Source organism: Cherax quadricarinatus, unplaced genomic scaffold (assembly GCF_038502225.1).
Source record: "Cherax quadricarinatus isolate ZL_2023a unplaced genomic scaffold, ASM3850222v1 Contig1729, whole genome shotgun sequence".
Classification (NCBI taxonomy): domain Eukaryota; kingdom Metazoa; phylum Arthropoda; class Malacostraca; order Decapoda; family Parastacidae; genus Cherax; species Cherax quadricarinatus.
The window spans coordinates 2786-22363 of NW_027196755.1; the positions used below are offsets into that span (position 1 = coordinate 2786).

General features: G+C 40.3%; 1 protein-coding gene across 1 annotated transcript in view; it reads right to left on the reverse strand.

The window, feature by feature from the left end:
* Nucleotides 1-777: 777 nt before the first annotated feature.
* Nucleotides 778-19578, reverse strand: part of LOC138851707 (KICSTOR complex protein SZT2-like) — a 44791-nt gene continuing 25990 nt past the window's right edge. Inside the window, exons 3-6 of the mRNA XM_070081115.1 lie at nt 6671-6889; nt 2518-2764; nt 2095-2170; nt 778-1008 (exon numbers count right to left, since the gene is read on the reverse strand). Of these exons, the coding sequence (XP_069937216.1) occupies nt 793-1008; nt 2095-2170; nt 2518-2764; nt 6671-6889 (758 nt within the window). The 3' untranslated portion in view covers nt 778-792. The remainder of the gene's footprint in view (nt 1009-2094; nt 2171-2517; nt 2765-6670; nt 6890-19578) is intronic.

The following is a 19578-nucleotide window of genomic DNA, read 5'->3' on the forward strand; positions in this document are numbered from 1 at the left end:
ACTTTGAGCTCAATTTCAAGGTACTTTTATTACGTAAACCATTGAAAATCATTTTTATTTCTGTAATATATCTTCCATTCTATTAAATGAGACCAAGAAAATGAGAATAAAACCATAAATACCCTACGAAAATATACTACAAAGTCGCTATTTTCAACCAAAAAGTCGCATTTTTTTCATTATGCACTGCATGCTGCAGGATTTTCTTCATACTGAGCACAATGATGACTCAGACCATTCTCTCATATGTAGGCCTACCAGCTATGTCCCGCAAGATTGGAAGCCACTAGAATTTTGGCATAGTATGTATTACGGGATAGACGCTGGCTTGCAAGCCGTAATATTACAGGGCCAAAAGTGAAAGGGTTAAAAGCTGAGTCAGTATTCTATATGGAGATTATTTATCACAATGACAAAGTCTGTTCTCAAAATGCTGAGGAATCCACAAATCATTGGAAGCAGACAAAACTTACACATATTACTGAAGTGTATTAGTGCTGGTAAAATTACTGACATTATGTTAAGTAAAAGGACACAAGTGCAACTGTGACATTTTACTGCAGCAATGTTTCACTCTCCAGGAGCTTTGTCAAGCAATAATGGCTTGACAAAGCTCCTGGAGAGTGAAATGTTGCCCCAATAAAATGTCACATTAGTTGCACTTGTGTCCTTTTACTTAACATTACTGAAGTGTGAAGTATCCAAAAAGTTGTGCATGTTAGTGGCTGTCTTTGTACTTAACAATACTTTATTACTTGTAAACTACATTTTGCATACCACAGAAAAAATAAACTAATTCCTACAAATTATTTTTGAACATACTTGCATAAATTTGTCTCTGCTTTGTTCCATGCCACAGACAAAGTTGAGGGGGATGGACTCAGAGATACAGTTGCGAGCTTGTCGTGAACTCTCCACATGGGTGGCGACCATATCCAGTGTCTGCTCAGTTAAAGGATACATGTGTAGCATGGCCGATGATATTTCATCACGTAAAAGCCACTTTATCTGAAATGCAATAAAACCATTATTTTTTGTTTTAGCAAACCGGCCGTCTCCCACCAAGGCAGGGTGACCCAAACAAAGAGAAAACACTTTCACCAACATTCACTCTATCACTGTCTTGCCAGAGGGGTGCTGATACTGCATTTCAAAATTTCAAATAACCCCACCCCTCCTTCAGAGTGCAGGCACTGTGCAAAATTATTATTCTAATTCTTTCTTTCAACACACCGGCCGTATCCCACCAAGGCAGGGTGGCCCAAAAAGAAAAACGAAAGTTTCTCTTAAATTTAGTAATTTACACGGGAGAAGGGGTTACTAGCCCCTTGTTCCCGGCAGTCGCCTCTTACAACACACATATCTTACGGAGGAAGAATTCTGTTCCACTTCCCCATGGAGATAAGAGGAAATAAACAAGAACAAGAACTAGAAAGAAAATAGAAGAATACCTAGAGGGGTGTGTAAATATATGCTTGTACGTGTATGTGTAGTGTGACCTAAGTGCAAGTAGAAGTAGCAAGACGTACCTGAAATCTTGCATGTTTATGAGACAGACAAAAGACACCAGCAATCCTACCATCATGTAAAACAATTACAGGTTTTCGTTGTACACTCACTTGGCAGGACGGTAGTACCTCCCTGGGCGGCTGCTGTTTACCAACCTACTACCTAGGTATTATTATTATTATTATTATTAATGCACTGGCTATCTCCTACCAAGGTAGGGTGACCCAAAAAAAGAAGAAATATTTCCACCATCATTCACTCTATCACCATCTTGCCAGAGGCATGCAGAAACTACAATTTAGATGCCCCTCCAAACTGCACTATCTCCACCCCTCCTTTAGAGTGCAGGCACTCTGAAGGATGGGTAGAGATAGCCAGGAACTGGTTAACCAGACTCAAGTCTGGCTAACCAGTTCCTCTGAATCCCTTCATAAATGTAATCCCTTCACCATATTTATGATGCAAAAACAGGGCAGTTGTTAGTACAAGGTTGGGTGGCTGGTCAACCAGGCTGTTGGTACTAGTAGCCTGCAGAGCTACAACAGCCATAACATTACTGTCATCCAACTCAGCAGACTTACTAACCTCGTCAACAGTAGATACGATGGCTTGATGCTGGTAATTGGGAAGGTGACCAAGTTGGTCTTCATTTTCCAGGTACCTGGACAACAAAACAAACTGTAGAATTAACTCTTATAAAAGTAAGATATACTTCTTGCCATTCCATTCCCTCCCTCTCTCTGTGCATGTGAGAGAATCACTCGCACATGCACGCACACACACACACACACACACACACACACACACACACACACACACACACACACACACACACACACACACACACACACACACACACACATATGCACAAAACAATTTAAGATGTAAATATGATATAATCTACAAAAAATAACTACGTAAATATAACACACTCCTCATCCATTTGCTCTCTCCATTACAAGAAGAATTATAACTGAAATTGCTAAAACAAAGTGAGATTTAACTTACGATTCATCCATATCTGATAATGAAGCACAGGTAGACTCTGATATGGACCTTGCTCGTTTTGGGTGCAATGATGATATAGAGCAAAAGCTGGTCGTGCGAGCCGATCTTGAGTCAGTCATGAACGTGAGCGACTCTCCCGTTGTCTTGGTGGCTAAGGTAGGAGGCAGTGTCATACACAAGACATCCAGTGTCACACTGACCAGGGAAAGATCCACTTCGCTGCCCCTCAGTGAATCCACAATTTCATCTGTTATCATAAAACACAGTTACCAATCAAACAAACTAATTTCTTTCTGTAGTGTTACAAAACATAGTTTACAGTAGGACTCCCGTATCTGTGGGGGATATGTTCCAAGACTTGCTGCAGATGCCCAAAACTGCAGATAGTAGCGAAACCTACATACAGTTGAACCTCGGCATATGAGTGCCCCACCATATAAGTTTTTCAGGATATGAGCAGTCACTCGGTCGATTTTTTGTTTCTGGATATGAGCAAAAATTTAGGATGCGAGCTCACCCCTCAACCTGGAGTTTACCTGGAGAGAGTTCCGGGGGTCAACGCCTCCGCGGCCCGGTCTGTGACCAGGCCTCCTTAGGTCAGTGTCCCAGGATGCGACCCACACCAGTCGACTAACACCCAGGTACCCATTTTACTGATGGGGAACGTAGACAACAGGTGGAAAGAAACACGTCCAATGTTTCTACTCTGGCTGGGAATCGAACCCAGGCCCTCACCGTGTGAAGCGAGAGCGTTAACCACCAGGCCACCAGACCCACCAGAGGGAGGTTCCTTGACGCTGGTGAGGGGCTCTTGATCTAGGGAATTGGATCTGTGCTCCAGTTCCATAAATTAAAAATAATAATAATAATGAGCGAATTGCAGAACACCACCACTAGGTGACACAGCCATCGCCACAACATCAGTTGAGTTGTGCAATGTGTTTATTTCACCGTGGAAGCATTTCTTGTGTTATTATTGCCAAATGTCTTTTTTCTAACTATGGGTTCTAAGAAAGTAAGTGCAAAGGACAGTGCTGAGAAGAAAAAGAGGATGATGTCCATGGCAGCAGGAGCTAGTAGAAAGTAGCCTATCTTCCACTCTCCACCTCCACCAGTATACGTACACTTTATAAAACCACTTTATTTCTTTACATTCTCTATTATGTTTTCATACAATATTTCTTATTTATGAAACTAGTGTAGTTAGCCTCACAAACACTCCATTTTCTCTTATAATAAAAGCATGGGAAGATATAGTCAGAGAAGGAGAGGGAATGAATGCCACTGCCACCACTCACCATATTATGGCCTAGTGTATTCATTCTGGAGTATATATCATGTTTCTATGTTAATTATATTGTTTATTATGTTAATACTTAAATGGTCCAAAAGTATATATACATTCTCTCGCGTAGTGCCCCAAACGTATATATACGTTTTCTTTGTCATTCATTCAACATTGGCACAATAAGCCTGAGTCGCCTAGACATGAGAGAATGGGTGTGCGCACTCACTGTGCACCATATGAAAAAAACTGGGGACGCCTGGGTACCATATGCTCTTTTTTCCTATTAAAAAAAAAATTTTTTTTTTCTCAAAAGACTCGGGGCGCTACGCGAGAGAACGTATATATACATTTGGACCGTTTAAGGGTTAAATCAGATGAATAGTGACAGATAAATAAGCCGTAGAGTTGATATTAGCGCCATACTGAAGTATTTTTGTCCTGTCTCCCAAGAGCAAGAATTCTGCTGGAACGGATTAATGGCATTTCAATTAATTTAAATGAGGAAAATTGACTCAGCATACAAGCAGATCAGGATATGAGCAAGGTTACGGAACGGATTAAACTTGTAAGCCAAGGTTCCACTGTATAAGTAGTTTTTTCTTTACATACATACATACATATGATAAAGGTTAACGATAAATTACGCACAATAATTAGCACTTTTTCACTGATGGGAAACACTTCACGACTTCTCTTAGACTTTGAAGAACTGCCACCATCACTGCTTTTGCACTAGGGAGCCATTATTAAGCAAATTAAGGGTTATTTTCAGGCCAGGGTAAACCGAGGATAACTGAAACCACGGAAACTAGACCCACAGATAAGGCAGTCTACCTTACATGTAATAAAATACTGCCAAGCACAAAAGAAAGTCACTAGAATGAAGAGCATTTCCGGCAGACTAATACCAATGTTTACACACTACTTAAGAACCAGACATAGTTTTTTTAATGTGCAAAAGGGAGGTAGCTAAGTGAACATTAGTACAATTTCAAGTATGCATTTATACATGGTTTCTTCCAACATCATCCTCTTTAGTATTTCTGGCTAAATCACACACAAATATTTTTTAACATTCCGGCCATCTTCCACCGAGGTTGGGTGACCTGACAAAGAAGAAAACACTTTCACTGTCACTCGTTTAATCACTGCCTTGTCAGAAGGGCACCAACATCAGATAACCCTCCAAACTGCTACATCCTCACTTCTCCTTTGTATGGACTGTTGAAGCCACTGTGTGGCGAAACGTTTCCTCAATAAAGATAGCCAAGAGTTGCACACGTGTCTAATTTATCAACATGTCGGCTCTCTGAACCATTCATCTACAATCCTGTCAGACACTGCAACTTGTTGGGATCTTAATACTTGGGAATTCTTCGCTTGCCTAACCCTTGGGCATGACCTACTTCCACATTGGACAAATGTGACACCACCTACGACTGCTGCACCTTTCCTGCCTACTATATAAGCTACTTCGCAGATATGCTGTATTCTACTCAAGATTGATGGACTGACCACATCGACTCAAGGTTGAGGGACTGATTACCTCATTCTCCTCCTGTTCTTCCCGTTTCTCCTTTGTATGGACTGATGAAGCCACTGTGTGGCGAAACGTTTCCTCAATAAAGATACCCAAGAATTGCATATGTGTCTAATTTATCAACGTGTCGGTTCTCTGAACCATTTGTCTACACCTCCAACCTTTCCTAGGATGACTCCTACCCCTAGTTCCCTCCACCAGATTTATATACCCTACTGGACATCCTATTTTTCTCCATCCTCTTTACATGTCCAAACCACCTCAACAATCCCTCCACAGCCCTCTGCATAATACTTTTGGTGACTCCACACCTAATCTCCAAAGTCCAAATTTTCAGTATAATACTCACACCATACATTCCCCTCACACATGACATCTTTACTGCCTCCAACCTCCTCCTCACTGCAACTGGACATTTCTTATTTTTTTTTTTAAATGTCGACCGTTTCCTACCAAGGCATCGTGACCCAAAAATGTGAGCATTTATTATTTCCCTCTGTACTATGTACAAGTATTTTAAACAGGATGGTCTTAATAGGTCATACTGCCGACATGATATGCAGGACCTTATGCATGTGGGCTGGAACTGGTCCAGCATCTGCAAAATCCATCAGTTCCTAGACTAGTGGTGACCCAACATGTGGGAAGTCCAGTTACATATAGGCTGGAGTAGGCCCATGGCAAGTTGTGGTTCAGCCTAGATTATTATTTTCACTTGTGGTATTGATATTTAGACATAGTCACACAAAATATATTTGTCAAGATGTGCTGCAACTCTTTAGGAAATTAATTCATCATGAATGAATGCATTATACAATAACTTTGTAAAATACTGAATAAAACATCAGCAGGTTAGATCAAAATTTAACTCTGCAAAACAAATCAATGTAATGAAAAATAAAGTCTACAATTTTTTCCTAAAAAAATATCATAAACTATTCACTAATATTTACTAATTATAAGACTGAACAAATTTACTAATAAAATTAAAGCACAAATGGAAAAAATTGATTATAGTTTTCAATAATTATCAATAATATGAAAAAAGTTCTTTGGAAAACAATATATGAGATTAAATTAAACATGAGAAAAACATAACTAACAATAGCTGGAGAGGAAACTCTAGACAGCATCTTGGGTTGACAACTTGATATTGGTGGAGGGCACATCAAAGCCTCATCTAAATATCCTCTCCAATTGTTAGTTGTGAATGGCACCAAGAATGATTTTGAGATTCAGTGTACTGTACATCAGAAATAACTGCCACAGAGGACAAATTCAGACTACGAAACAACAAGGTCATGGTGGCCTTTCTCAAATCTTACCGAGACATGTGGGTAGTGTCTTCACAGATATAGTAGACTGTACATGACCAGCAACTCGAACAGTACAAGTAAAATGAAGGAAGAGAGGAGGGATGGGGCCATCTGCTAGGTCCATATTATCAGGGAGTGTGCTTAAGTCTTCATCACGTTCACTGATCACTGATGTTTTGTCTTCATCTCCCTCGAAGGCTGTTAGTTGACTATGAAGGCGGTGATATACTGTGTATAAATCAAACATTAAAATGTAAGCTGGACTTGAGTCCTGGAGATGGGAAGTACAATGCCTGCACATTAAAGGAGAGGTTTGGGATATTGGCTGTTTGAAGTGACATCTAAACTGTCATATCTGGGCACCTCTGCAAAGACAGTGATTATGTGTGAATGATGGTGAAAGTGTTTCTTTTTTTGGGTTTAAGACAACAAATTAAATTCTCAATTTAAATGAATAATACAGGGGAGCAGGTAGCTGGAAATGATGACTATGGTGGAAAGAGACAGGACTGATCTGCCGTGATAGCAACAATAATGGTTAATTCTGTAAATAATGAACCTAGACTAGCATTGCTCAATAATTTGACCCGGTGGATTTTGACCTGTACAGTGAATCCTCTCATTAACCCTTTGAGGGTCGACAGGCCCTCTCCGAAACTCGTTCTCAGGGTCGGCCAAATTTCAAAAAAAAAAAAAAATTATTTTTTCTTATGAAAAAATAGTTTTTTTTTCTAAACATTATAGGATAAACAAAAAAATTTAACATCAATACTTACGGAGATATGGATGCATGAAGTTTGCAGAAAATGAGCCGCGTATGGCAACAGCGGCGACTGCCGCTCACCCGGTAAACTTTAGTTTACTTGTATTTGAAGGTTTGTTGTTTTTTTCACTATTTTATTTTTTCACATAACTTATGTGGCCTATGAGACCAAAGTAAGGTGCAATGTACATATATACACTCGTTGTATACAACACAATAAGCACACAAACATAATTATCAATATATTGTTTACAAAACTTGTTTACAAAAACAAACAATACAAAAAATTGTTTATTATTATTGTTCTATAATATATATACCAATATACAGTCACTGAACATATTCCTATTAGTTCTGCAGCTTGTGGAACTCTGAAACATGGTGTCATACACAATGGTGTTTTATCTTTCTCCCTCATTCTATCTCTTTCAATCTGTCTCTCTCTTTCTATCTGTCTGTCTATCTCTGTCTCACAGGTACACATAAATACAAGTATACATAGTATAAATTACCTAGGATAACCCAAGAAATCCAGACAAAGTGCTATACTCTGCTTGAAGATGTGAGTAAAAGTGATGACACAGTCTTGTGGCTCTCTGAGACAGAGAGCTAGACGGATAGACAGATAGACAGGGAGCTTGACAGACAGACAAATAGACAGACAGAAATGTTAGTGTACCAGTACCAGTGTACTAGTGTTCCACCCTCCTCCTCCTCTTCTTCCTCTTCCTCCTCTTCCCCCTACTCTTCCTCCTCTTCCCCCTACTCTTCCTCATACTCTTCCTCTTCCTCTTCCTCCTACTCTTCCTCTTCCTCCTCCTCCTCTTCCTCCTCCTCCTCTTCTTCCTCTTCCTCCTCCTCCTCTTCTTCCTCTTCCTCCTCTTCTTCCTCTTCCTCCTCTTCCCCCTAATCTTCCTCCTACTATTCCTCTTCCTCCTCCTCTTCCTCTTATTCCTCTTCCTCCTACTCTTCCTCTTCCTCCTCCTCCTCTTCCTCCTCCTCCTCTTCTTCCTCTTCCCCCTACTCTTCCTCCTTCTCCTTCTTCTCCTCGTCCATAGTGTAAATTACAAGGAGTCGGCAGCTGTCAAAGTGACATATTGGCTCATTACTCTTTCCCCCTCCGGCCTGTCAAAACAATGGGGTCGGATGCTGCTTCCCCTCCTCCATTCTATCTAATTATCTTTCTCCCTCATTCTATCTGTCTGTCTATCTCTGTCTCACAGGTACACATAAATACAAGTATACATAGTATAAATTACCTAGGATAACCCAAGAAACCCAGACAAAGTGCTATACTCTGCTTGAAGATGTGAGTAAAAGTGATGACGCAGTCTTGTGGCTCTCTGAGACAGAGAGTTAGATGGATAGACAGGGAGCTTGACAGACAGACAAATAGACAGACAGAAATGTTAGTATACCAGCAAAAACAAAGGGAGGGCGATGTTCATCTCATCTTTTGGCATCAGCTCTACCCTCATTTACCCTCATCAAACGTCAGCACTTATCAGATGTTATCTCCCCTTATCTTGTTACTGTCATGGGTGAACATTTATTATTACATATTATTATTATTACCTATTATTATTATTATGTATTATTATTATTATGTATTATTATTATTATGTATTATTATTATTATGTATTATTATTATGTATTATTGTTAACATTACGTATTCTTCTTCTTCCTCCTCCTCCTCCTCCTCCTCTTCCTCCTCCTCCTCCTCCTCCTCCTCTTCTTCCTCCTCCTCCTCCTCTTCTTCTTCCTCCTCCTCCTCCTCCTCTTGCCTCCTCCTCTTGCCTCCTCCTCCTCTTGCCTCCTCCTCCTCTTGCCTCCTCCTCCTCTTGCCTCCTCCTCCTCTTGCCTCCTCCTCCTCTTGCCTCCTCCTCCTCTTGCCTCCTCCTCCTCTGCCTCCTCCTCCTCCTCCATTCTTGGAACAAGTTTGAAGAGCTTGTAGTTCATAATCACTATCATTATCATCACCAATGCTCACATCTGAGTCTGGGATTTTGGAAAATAGGAGTTTCCTCTTTGATTCTGGTACAACTGAACGACAGCCCAGCACCAGAGGTGGAAGGCTGTGGGTTGTCTGGGTTTTCCTCACTATTACCCATATTATGGTCATTAGTTTCGGTCAAAACCTCACCAGAACCTTGAAACTCATCTTCACTGTCACTTCCATCTGTATTAGAACTGTCACTGGGGAACAAAAGTGTCCCAATTCGCCGAGGAGTGAGGAACTTCTTACCGCAGGGCATGGTGGAAATTGTGTACTATGATGGCATTCCCACAATGCACCACTGGGTCCCAGATTTTTTTCCTACTGCGCACACCCACCACACAGACCCATTCTCTCACATCTAGGCTTATCAGCCTTTTCCTGCGAGATCTGAGGCCGCTAGAATTTATGCGTACTAGTACGTCAAAAACCCCTACGCGTAAGACGTACTAGTACGACCAAAACCCTCAAAGGGTTAATGGACTGATGGAGGGCAGGAGTATGAGAGTGCTAATTGTCTGAAACTTCCAAACTATGTAATTAATTTTTCACAATCATCCGGTTGTCTTGTGAACTAGCGGACTTGGATTAGATGCAAATGACAACCGGACACTAAGAATACTGTTATTGTAACCTACATTACTACAGTACAGTACTATTCAGCACAATAATTTTATACAGGAACAACACCAATTTTCCGGCACCCTTGAGTCTTAGGCCTAGTCGATATAACAATTTTGCTAGAACAATAGAAGTTACATAATAATAATTCACAATACACATCTGACCTGCCATGGTCTACTGAAACCTGAAGGGGAGATGTTGGCCGCATGTTAACGAACTTTTTTTTATGGACCGATTACGTTCATTTTTGGTGTACTATTAGAAGGTTATATCGAGTATGCTGTGCTGAAGTTTCAATCATATCGGCCAAAAAGGAAATGAAATATGCAAAATTACGAAAAAATCTACGAAAAATTGCATTTGGCAGGGCACAGTTTGTCAGTGGTACTCGGACAAGTGGTTTTGACACTTGCTGCTGCTAGAACAACTCTAATTCCATCACTTGTCGATGAGAATTCTAAAATAAACCTTATCTTCTTGCTAAAAAAAAATAAAGTTTCATAACTTTTTTGATATATTGGAAGATGTCGGCCTTGTTGTCCACATAAATCTAAAAATATTTTGGATAGTTCGGAAACACGAACGCTACCCCGTAAAACAATCATTCTCCCATGTTTGTTGTGAGAAATAAAGTCAATTCAATCATAAATAAAGCTGGTGATCCCCTAAATAGGTAAATAAGTTACTTTCGAGATATAGGCCGCAGCGCGCGGCACCCCCGCTGCCCGGGAAAAATTTTTTTCCCCGAAAAATTCGCTTTATTTTACACTTTTTCCGCGGCCTACGAGTGTTTATTACAGTTAACCATTGTAAATACGTTTTCTATCATCACTGATGAGAGAGGTCGGACCCTCTCTTCACCTTCAGGGGAAATATCGATAGAAATTTTTTCCTTGGGGCGTCATATTATGCTAAATATTTTTTTTTAAGGTGTACTTTTTATGTTTATATGCTATTATTATATTGCATTATGTCATAATAGATCAATTGTGATAGATAAATAAGCCTTATAATTGATATTAGCGTGGGTATGGAATATTTTGTTGGCTGGAGGTGTCGGCCATTTTATGCACTATTCCCAGGGGTTCCCGATTGGTTCCTTGATCACATTATCTCCGCCCACTCTTGCATGATCTCAGATGGTGAATTTGTATTATATTAGACATAAAGATGTACGAAAACGATAAAAATAACACGGGGAAAAACGCAACAAAAACGTCAACAAAGCTGAGTCAGCGCTTCTTACGCGACATGTTGCGTCAGCGCTGTCACCATGCCTGTTATAAATGGCTGTAATTCCTTTTAGAAACATCGTACAAGGATAATAATTATACCAGCGTGTAGCCAGAAAGTTCAGCTATTTTTTGGTAACAATAACTCAGTTTTCATATATTTTCGATTTTTTTTTGTGCTCCGCGCGCGGGATCTCTCAATCCCCAACATCCTCCCTGAAACATTAGTATAAATGAAACAGGTTTATTAAATACAGCAATTACAAAGAATGTTGCAGTATGATCACTCCCACAGTGGTAAACTGTATAGCTAATCACCAAGGTCTAGAAACTGAAGACTGTCAGGATTACTAGGGTACAGGTGCTCTTTGACTTAGGGTTATGTTACAAATAAAAAATATTTTGAGTCAAATAGGAATATGATATACTAAATAAATAAATAAATAACTCACACTGAACAAGTAAATAAACAAATAATTATTGTAACTAAATACGTACCAATACAGTGGACCCCTGGCTAACGATATTTTTTCATTCCAGAAGTATGTTCAGGTGCCAGTACTGACCGAATTTGTTCCCATAAGGAATACAGTGGACCCCCGCATAACGATCACCTCCGAATGCGACCAATTACAGTGGACCCCCGCATACCGATTTTAATCCGTGCAAGAGGGGTAATTGTTATGCGAAATAATCGGTATGCGAATGAATTTTCCCCATAAGAAATAATGGAAATCAAATTAATCCGTGCAAGACACCCAAAAGTATGAAAAAAAATTTTTTTTTACCACATGAAATGTTAATTTTAGTACACACAAACTGAAAAAGGCATGCACACTTACATGACACTTACTTTTATTGAAGATCTGGTGATGATTGATGGGATGGGAGGAGGGGAGAGAAAGTGTTAGTGTTTAGAAGGGGAATCCCCTTCCATTAAGACTTGAGGTGTCGAGTCCTTTTCTGGGGTTACTTCCCTTCTTCTTTTAATGCCACTAGGACCAGCTTCAGAGTCACTGGACTTCTTTCGCACAACATATCTGTCCATAGTGGCCTGTACCTCTCGTTCCTTTATGACTTCCCTAAAGTGTTTCACAACATTGTCAGTGTAATAATCACCAGCACGGCTTGCAATAGCTGTGTGAGAGTGATTTTCATCAAAAAAGGTTTGCACTTCAAGCCACTTTGCACACATTTCCTTAATCTTTGTAGTAGGCAACTTCTTCAATTTCTCTCTCCCCTCCTCTGAACCAGTTTTCTCAGGTCTGGCCTCTTGCTCTTGAAGTTGATCTATCAGCTCATCAGTGGTTAGTTCTTCATTGTCCTCCTCCACCAACTCTTCCACATCCTCCCCACTAACCTCCAACCCCAAGGACTTTCCCAATGCCACAATGGATTCCTCAACTGGCATAATCCTCTCAGGGTTAGCCTCAAACCCTTCAAAATCCCTTTTGTCTACACATTCTGGCCACAGTTTCTTCCAAGCAGAGTTCAAGGTCTTCTTAGTCACTCCCTCCCAAGCCTTACCTATAAGGTTTACACAATTGAGGATATTAAAGTGCTCTCTCCAAAACTCTCTTAGAGTCAGTTGAGTTTCTGAGGTCACTACAAAGCACCTTTCAAACAGAGCTTTTGTGTACAGTTTTTTGAAGTTTGCAATAACCTGCTGGTCCATGGGCTGCAGGAGAGGAGTGGTATTAGGAGGCAAAAACTTGATGTTAATGAATTTCATGTCCCCATAAAGTCGCTCTGCCACGTCTGTAGGATGACCAAGGGCATTGTCTAACACCAGGAGGCACTTAAGTTCTAATTTCTTTTCAGTTAGGTAATCTTTCACATTGGGGGCAAATGCATGGTGTAACCAGTCATAGAAAAAGTCTCTAGTGACCCATGCCTTACTGTTTGCCCTCCACAGCACACACAAATTCTCCTTGAGGACATTCTTTTGCCTGAACGGTCTGGGAGTTTCAGAGTGATACACTAATAAAGGCTTAACTTTGCAATCACCAGTAGCATTGGAACACATCAACAAAGTAAGCCTGTCTTTCATAGGCTTATGTCCTGGGAGTGCCTTTTCCTCCTGAGTAATGTAGGTCCTGCTTGGCATTTTCTTCCAAAACAGGCCTGTTTCATCACAATTAAACACTTGGTCAGGTTTCAGTCCTTCAGTCTCTATGTACTCCTTGAATTCATGCACATATTTTTCAGCCGCTTTGTGGTTCGAACTGGCAGCCTCACCATGCCTTATCACACTATGTATGCCACTACGCTTCTTAAATCTCTCAAACCAACCTTTGCTGGCCTTAAATTCACTCACATCAGCACTAGTTGCAGGCATTTTTTTAATTAAATCCTGATGCAACTTCCTAGCCTTTTCGCTTATGATCGCTTGAGAGATGCTATCTCCTGCTAGCTGTTTTTCATTTATCCACACCAATAAGAGTCTCTCAACATCTTCCATCACTTGTGATCTTTGTTTCGAAAACACAGTTAAACCTTTGGCAAGAACAGCTTCCTTGATTGCCTTTCTGGTGCCCACAATAGTAGCGATGGTTGATTGGGGTTTCTTGTACAACCTGACCAGGTCGGCGATACGCACTCCACTTTCATACTTATCAATGATCTCTTTCTTCATTTCTATTGGAATTCTCACCCTTATTGGTGTAGGGTTGGCACTAGAAGCTTTCTTGGGGCCCATGGTCACTTATTTTCCAGAAACAGCACCGAAAACACTGTAATAATACGAAATATTCCGATTGTATGCTTGGATGTTACCGCGGAGGCTGGCTGGTAAACAATGGCACGGGCGGCACATGTGAGGCTGGCTGAGGGTGCACACTGGACGCGTCTCGGACGAAAATTGGTGAGCGGGTTTTTAAGCGGTATGCGAGGCAAAATTTTTGCGATTAAAGCAAGCGGTATGCGGATTAATCGTTATGTGGTGCCATCGGTATGCGGGGGTCCACTGTATGTAAGTGTATTTATGTAAGTGCGTTTGTACGTGTATGTTTGGGGGTCTGAAATGGACTAATCTACTTCACAATATTCCTTATGGGAACAAATTCAGTCAGTACTGGCACCTGAACATACTTCTGGAGTGAAAAAATATCGGTAACCGGAGGTCCACTGTATTGTGAAGTAGATTAGTCCATTTCAGACCCCCAAACATACACGTACAAACGCACTTACATAAATACACTTACATAATTGGTCGCATTGGGAGGTGATCATTAAGTGGGGGTCCACTGTACTTGTTTACTGACAACTCGGAGTTATGACAGGCTCTCTGACGAGTCAGAATTGTATGCCGTACAAGAACTTGGGTCATAGAAACTGGCAGCGCAGCATCTCAGCATCAAGCACCTCAATCTCCTTCTTACAGCCACTCAGTAAACTAGCTTTTAAAGTCTCCGAGACTACATATTTGTAAAAATTTGCACTTTATTGTGCACCCCATAGTACAAGACAGAAGCGCAGCAGCACTTGGAAGAGGAAAATGGAAGAAGTACAACAGAAGTTCATTGTAAAGGGGTTAGTGATGGGTCTCAGTATCAAGCAATCTCCAAGACTACATATTTCATCTATAAATTTGAAGTTTATTGTGCACACATAGTACAAGCGAGAAGTGCAGCAGCACCTGGAAGAGGAATGAGAGGAAAATGGAAGAAGTATAAAAGAAGTTCACGGTAAAGGGGTCAGCTGGTGTGTTTGTTTGTGTTTACATTCTCAGTGTATCATGGCAGCTTGATTAAGAAATGATTAAACTCAGACATGAGGTGGTTCAGACATGTAGAGAGGCTGGAAGGAAATAGAATGACTTAGAGAATGTATAAATCTGTAGTGGAGGGAAGGCGGGGTAGGGGTCGGCCTAGGAAAGGTTGGTAGGAGGGAGTAAAGGAGGTTTTGTGTGCGAGGGGCTTGGACTTCCAGCAAGCATGCATGAGCATATTTGATAGGAGTGAATGGAGACAAATGTTTTTAATACTTGACGTGCTGTTGGAGTGTGAGCAAAGTAACATTTATGAAGGGATTCATGGAAACCAGCGGGTGGGACTTGAGTCCTGGAGATGGGAAGTACAGTGTCTGCACTCTGAAGGAGGGGTGTTAATGTTGCACCTTTATAACTGGAGTGTAAGCATGCCTCTGGCAAGACAGTAATGGAGTGAATGATGATGAAAGGTTTTCTTTTTCGAGCCACCCTGCCTTAGTGGGAATTGGCTGATGTGTTAATAAAAAAAAAATTATATGGAGAGGTATTGATGGGTGGGCAGAGGAGGGTGGGGAGGGATAAAAAAAAAAGTGACCACAATCATTACAAAAAATGTAATGTGCCTAAAGGGCAACTATAGAAGACTGAAAAAAGTGCGATTTTCTCGAAATTTTTTTTCTCCCAAGTAATCAACTATGCAAGCGTTTCCTGGAATATCTCAGAAATAAGTTATTGGCCTATTTCATGTCGTATCACCATTAATAATGAACAGATTTAAAGGATTTTCACAGGAAACATAAAACTGAATGTTTTAGTTTTGGGTGGTGACATTTTTGAAGTAGTATCAGTAAGTAGAGATTCCTCGATTAGCGACAAATTTGTTTACCAACATGGTTTCAGGAACGCAACTCCATCAGTAAGTGAGGAGAGGCTGTATTAAAAAAAATCTGGGACCACATAGTACCTTGTGGGAGCACCAGTTCAGCTGAGTACCAGCTAGAGCAAACAGCGTGGAAAACACCAGAGATTCACTGATGTTATGTCATATTAATGCTCCCCTTTTAAGAGGAAAGTGATGTTGACCCTGAGTTTAGTGGCTCTGAGATGCATGTGGCCACAAGTGGTTGAGGAAATATAAAAAACCTCGATAATAACCCATGTGCAACATCCTTTCAATTTTGATACCACTGGTAGTGCCATCCTGCCAGAATGTCCTATAACCTATGCCCTAAGTAAAGAGAAACAATTCTGGAACACGTGTAATACGTGTTCAGCAGGCTGGGTGGCCAGTTGGCTTCTGATTGACTTTGGCTGTCTCTATCTCTGTCTTGGTCTATCTGTCTCTGTCTTGCAGGTACACATAAATACAATTATACATAGTGTAAATTAAATAAGATAACCCCAGAAAATTCAGACAAAGTGCTATACTGTGCTTGCAAATATAAGGCAAGTAATATGCATTTTCATATGTTCAAGAATCAGACACGACGACTGTGCATCGTGTGTACTACCTGTTGGTTCATGAGTTGCTCTCTTTGAGATAGAGAGACAGGCAGACAGAGACAGAAAGACAGACACACAGACAGACAGAAAGACAGATAAGCAGAGACAGAGCAAGACAGACAGAAAGACATGTTTATATATAACATGGAAAACAAATAAAGCAAAGGCAGTGCACGATCATCAAGTGTCACTCTACTGCTGCACTGTCAGCAGTGGAGTGACACTCTTCTTACACCATTCTTCAAGGAGTTTCACATTTACTCCAGCGTGTCTAAAACACAGCTGGTATTTATAAATGCTTGTATATATTTCTAGACAGCAACCACCCAGGGAGGTACTACCGTCCTGCCAAGTGAGTGTAAAACAAAAGCCTGTAATTGTTTTACATGATGGTAAGACTGTTGGTGTCTCATAAACATGCAAGATATTGGGTACATCTTGCTACTTCTACTTAAACTTAGGTCACACTACACATACATGTAACGTTTATGTATACACAGTCATCGAAGTTTTTTTTATTTTATCCTAATAGTTCTTGCTCTTACTGCTTTTCCTTTTACATCCATGGGGAAGTGGAATAAGAATGTTTCCTCTGTAAGCCATGCATGTTGTAAAAGTCAACTAAAATGCCAGGAACAATGGGCTAGTAATCCCTTTTCCCATATAGCCTACTAAACAGAAAAAGAAAACCATCAAAGTGGGATGTCTAAATGTGTGTGGATGTTGTGCGAATGATGAGAAAGAGATGATCGTGGATGTTATGAATGAGAAGAAGCTGGATGTCCTGGCTTTAAGTGAAACAAAGCTTAAGGGGGTGGGAGAGTTTCAGTGGGGAGAAATAAATGGGATTAGGTCAGGGGTTTCAAACAGTTAGAGCTAAAGAAGGAGTAGCAATAATGTTGAAGGATAAGTTATGGCAGGAAGAGAGGGAATATAAATGTATCAATTCAAGGATTATGTGGAGTAAAATAAGGGTTGGATGTGAAAAGTGGATTATATTAAGTGTTTATGAACCTGGAGATGAGAGAAGTATAGAGGAGAGAGAGAGATTTTGGGAAATGTTGAGTGAGTGCATAGGGAGTTTTTGTGGTTGGGGATTTCAATGCTAAAGTGGGTAAAAATGTTGGGGAGGGAGTAGTAGGTAAATTTGGGGTGCCAGGGGTAAATGAAAATGGGGAGCCTATAATTGAGCTATGTGTAGAAAGAGGTTTGGTAATAAGTAATACATATTTTATGAAAAAGAGGATAAATAAGTATATAAGGTATGATATAGCACATAATGAAAGTAGTTTGTTAGATTATGTATTGGTGGATAAAAGGTTGGTGGGTAGGCTTCAGGATGTACGTATTTATAGAGGGGCAACTGATATATCAGATCATCATTTAGTTGTAGCTACAGTTAGAGTAAGAGATAGATGGGACAAAAGGAAAATGGCGAAAAGAAATAAACTACCCCAAGACACTACTAAAGTCACCTTCAGACTTCACAATGAGGCAGCCATTAATAACTTCACAACAGCAATAGCAAACATTGATTGGCACACTGAGCTAGAAACCTATACAGATATTGACGAATGTATTAATAATTTTCTAAAAAAAACCCAATACCTCTATAACAAGCACTGCCCTAAAAAAACTAAACAGATGACAGCAAAGAGACTGAACAGTCCCTGGCTAACACCCAGCATTCTCAAATCCATAAATACAAAACACCAATATGAAAAACAGTACAGAATGGGTCACATAACCAGAGACCAAACAAAACGTTACTCGTCAATCCTAACCAGCCTGATAAGAAGGGCAAAAAAATTGTATTATGAGAACAGATTATCCAACTTACGAGGTGATATAAAAAAGACCTGGAAAACCCTATCAGAAATTCTGGGAACAAAAAAGATATCACGAAATAGCGAAATAAAATTAGCAAAATCAGATGAACCCCAACTCCCACCAACAGAAACAGCAAACAGACTCAATGATTTCTTCTCCACTATAGGACAAAACCTTGCCAATAAAATCCCAAGCTCAGATACCCCACCAAATGACTACCTCACCGGCAACTACCCGAACACACTGTTCCTAGCTCCGACTAACCCATACGAAGTCTCCCTTATTATCAACGCACTAAAAAACAAGGCAGGAGATTTAAATACCTTACCACCCTTTATATACAAAAAAGTGTCACAAGTGCTATCACCAATCATTGCAACACTCTTTAACAAATCCACTGAATCCTCCACCTTCCCTACAGTACTCAAAATAGCAAGGGTCACCCCGATCCACAAAGGAGGAGACCAAACAGAGTTGAATAACTATAGGCCAATATCCAATTTACACCCTCTCTCAAAAATCTTCGAAAAATTAATTCATAAACGAATCTACTCCTACCTTATCTCCCAAAACATACTCAACCCCTGCCAATTTGGATTCAGGCCTAATAAAAATACTAATGATGCTATTATACACATGCTAGAACATATATACACTGCAATAGAGAAAAAAGAAGTCCCACTGGGGATCTTCATTGACTTACGTAAAGCTTTTCATACAGTTGACCATGACTTGCTCCACGTAAAATTGTCACACTATGGTATAAGAGGGCACTCCCTCAACTACCTCAAGTCATACCTCAGCAACAGAAGCCAATATGTGTACGCAAATGGGGCAAACTCTTCTGCGCAACCAATTACAGTTGGTGTCCCACAGGGAAGTGTCCTTGGCCCTCTTCTCTTTCTCCTATACATAAATGACCTTCCAAATGCTTCGCAATTACTCAAACCCACACTATTTGCAGATGACACTACATACGTCTTCTCTCACCCGAGCCCAGTCACGCTAGCCAATACTGTAAATACCGAATTACAGAAAATATCTACCTGGATGAGGACTAACAAACTTACACTAAACATTGACAAAACCTACTTCATTCAGTTTGGTAACAGAGCTACAGATGTCCCTCTTAACATAATGATAAACGGATCACCTATCACAAAACTAACAGAGGGAAAATTCTTAGGAATCCACCTTGATAATAGACTCAAATTTCATACACATATACAACAAATTTCTAAGAAAATTTCCAAGACTG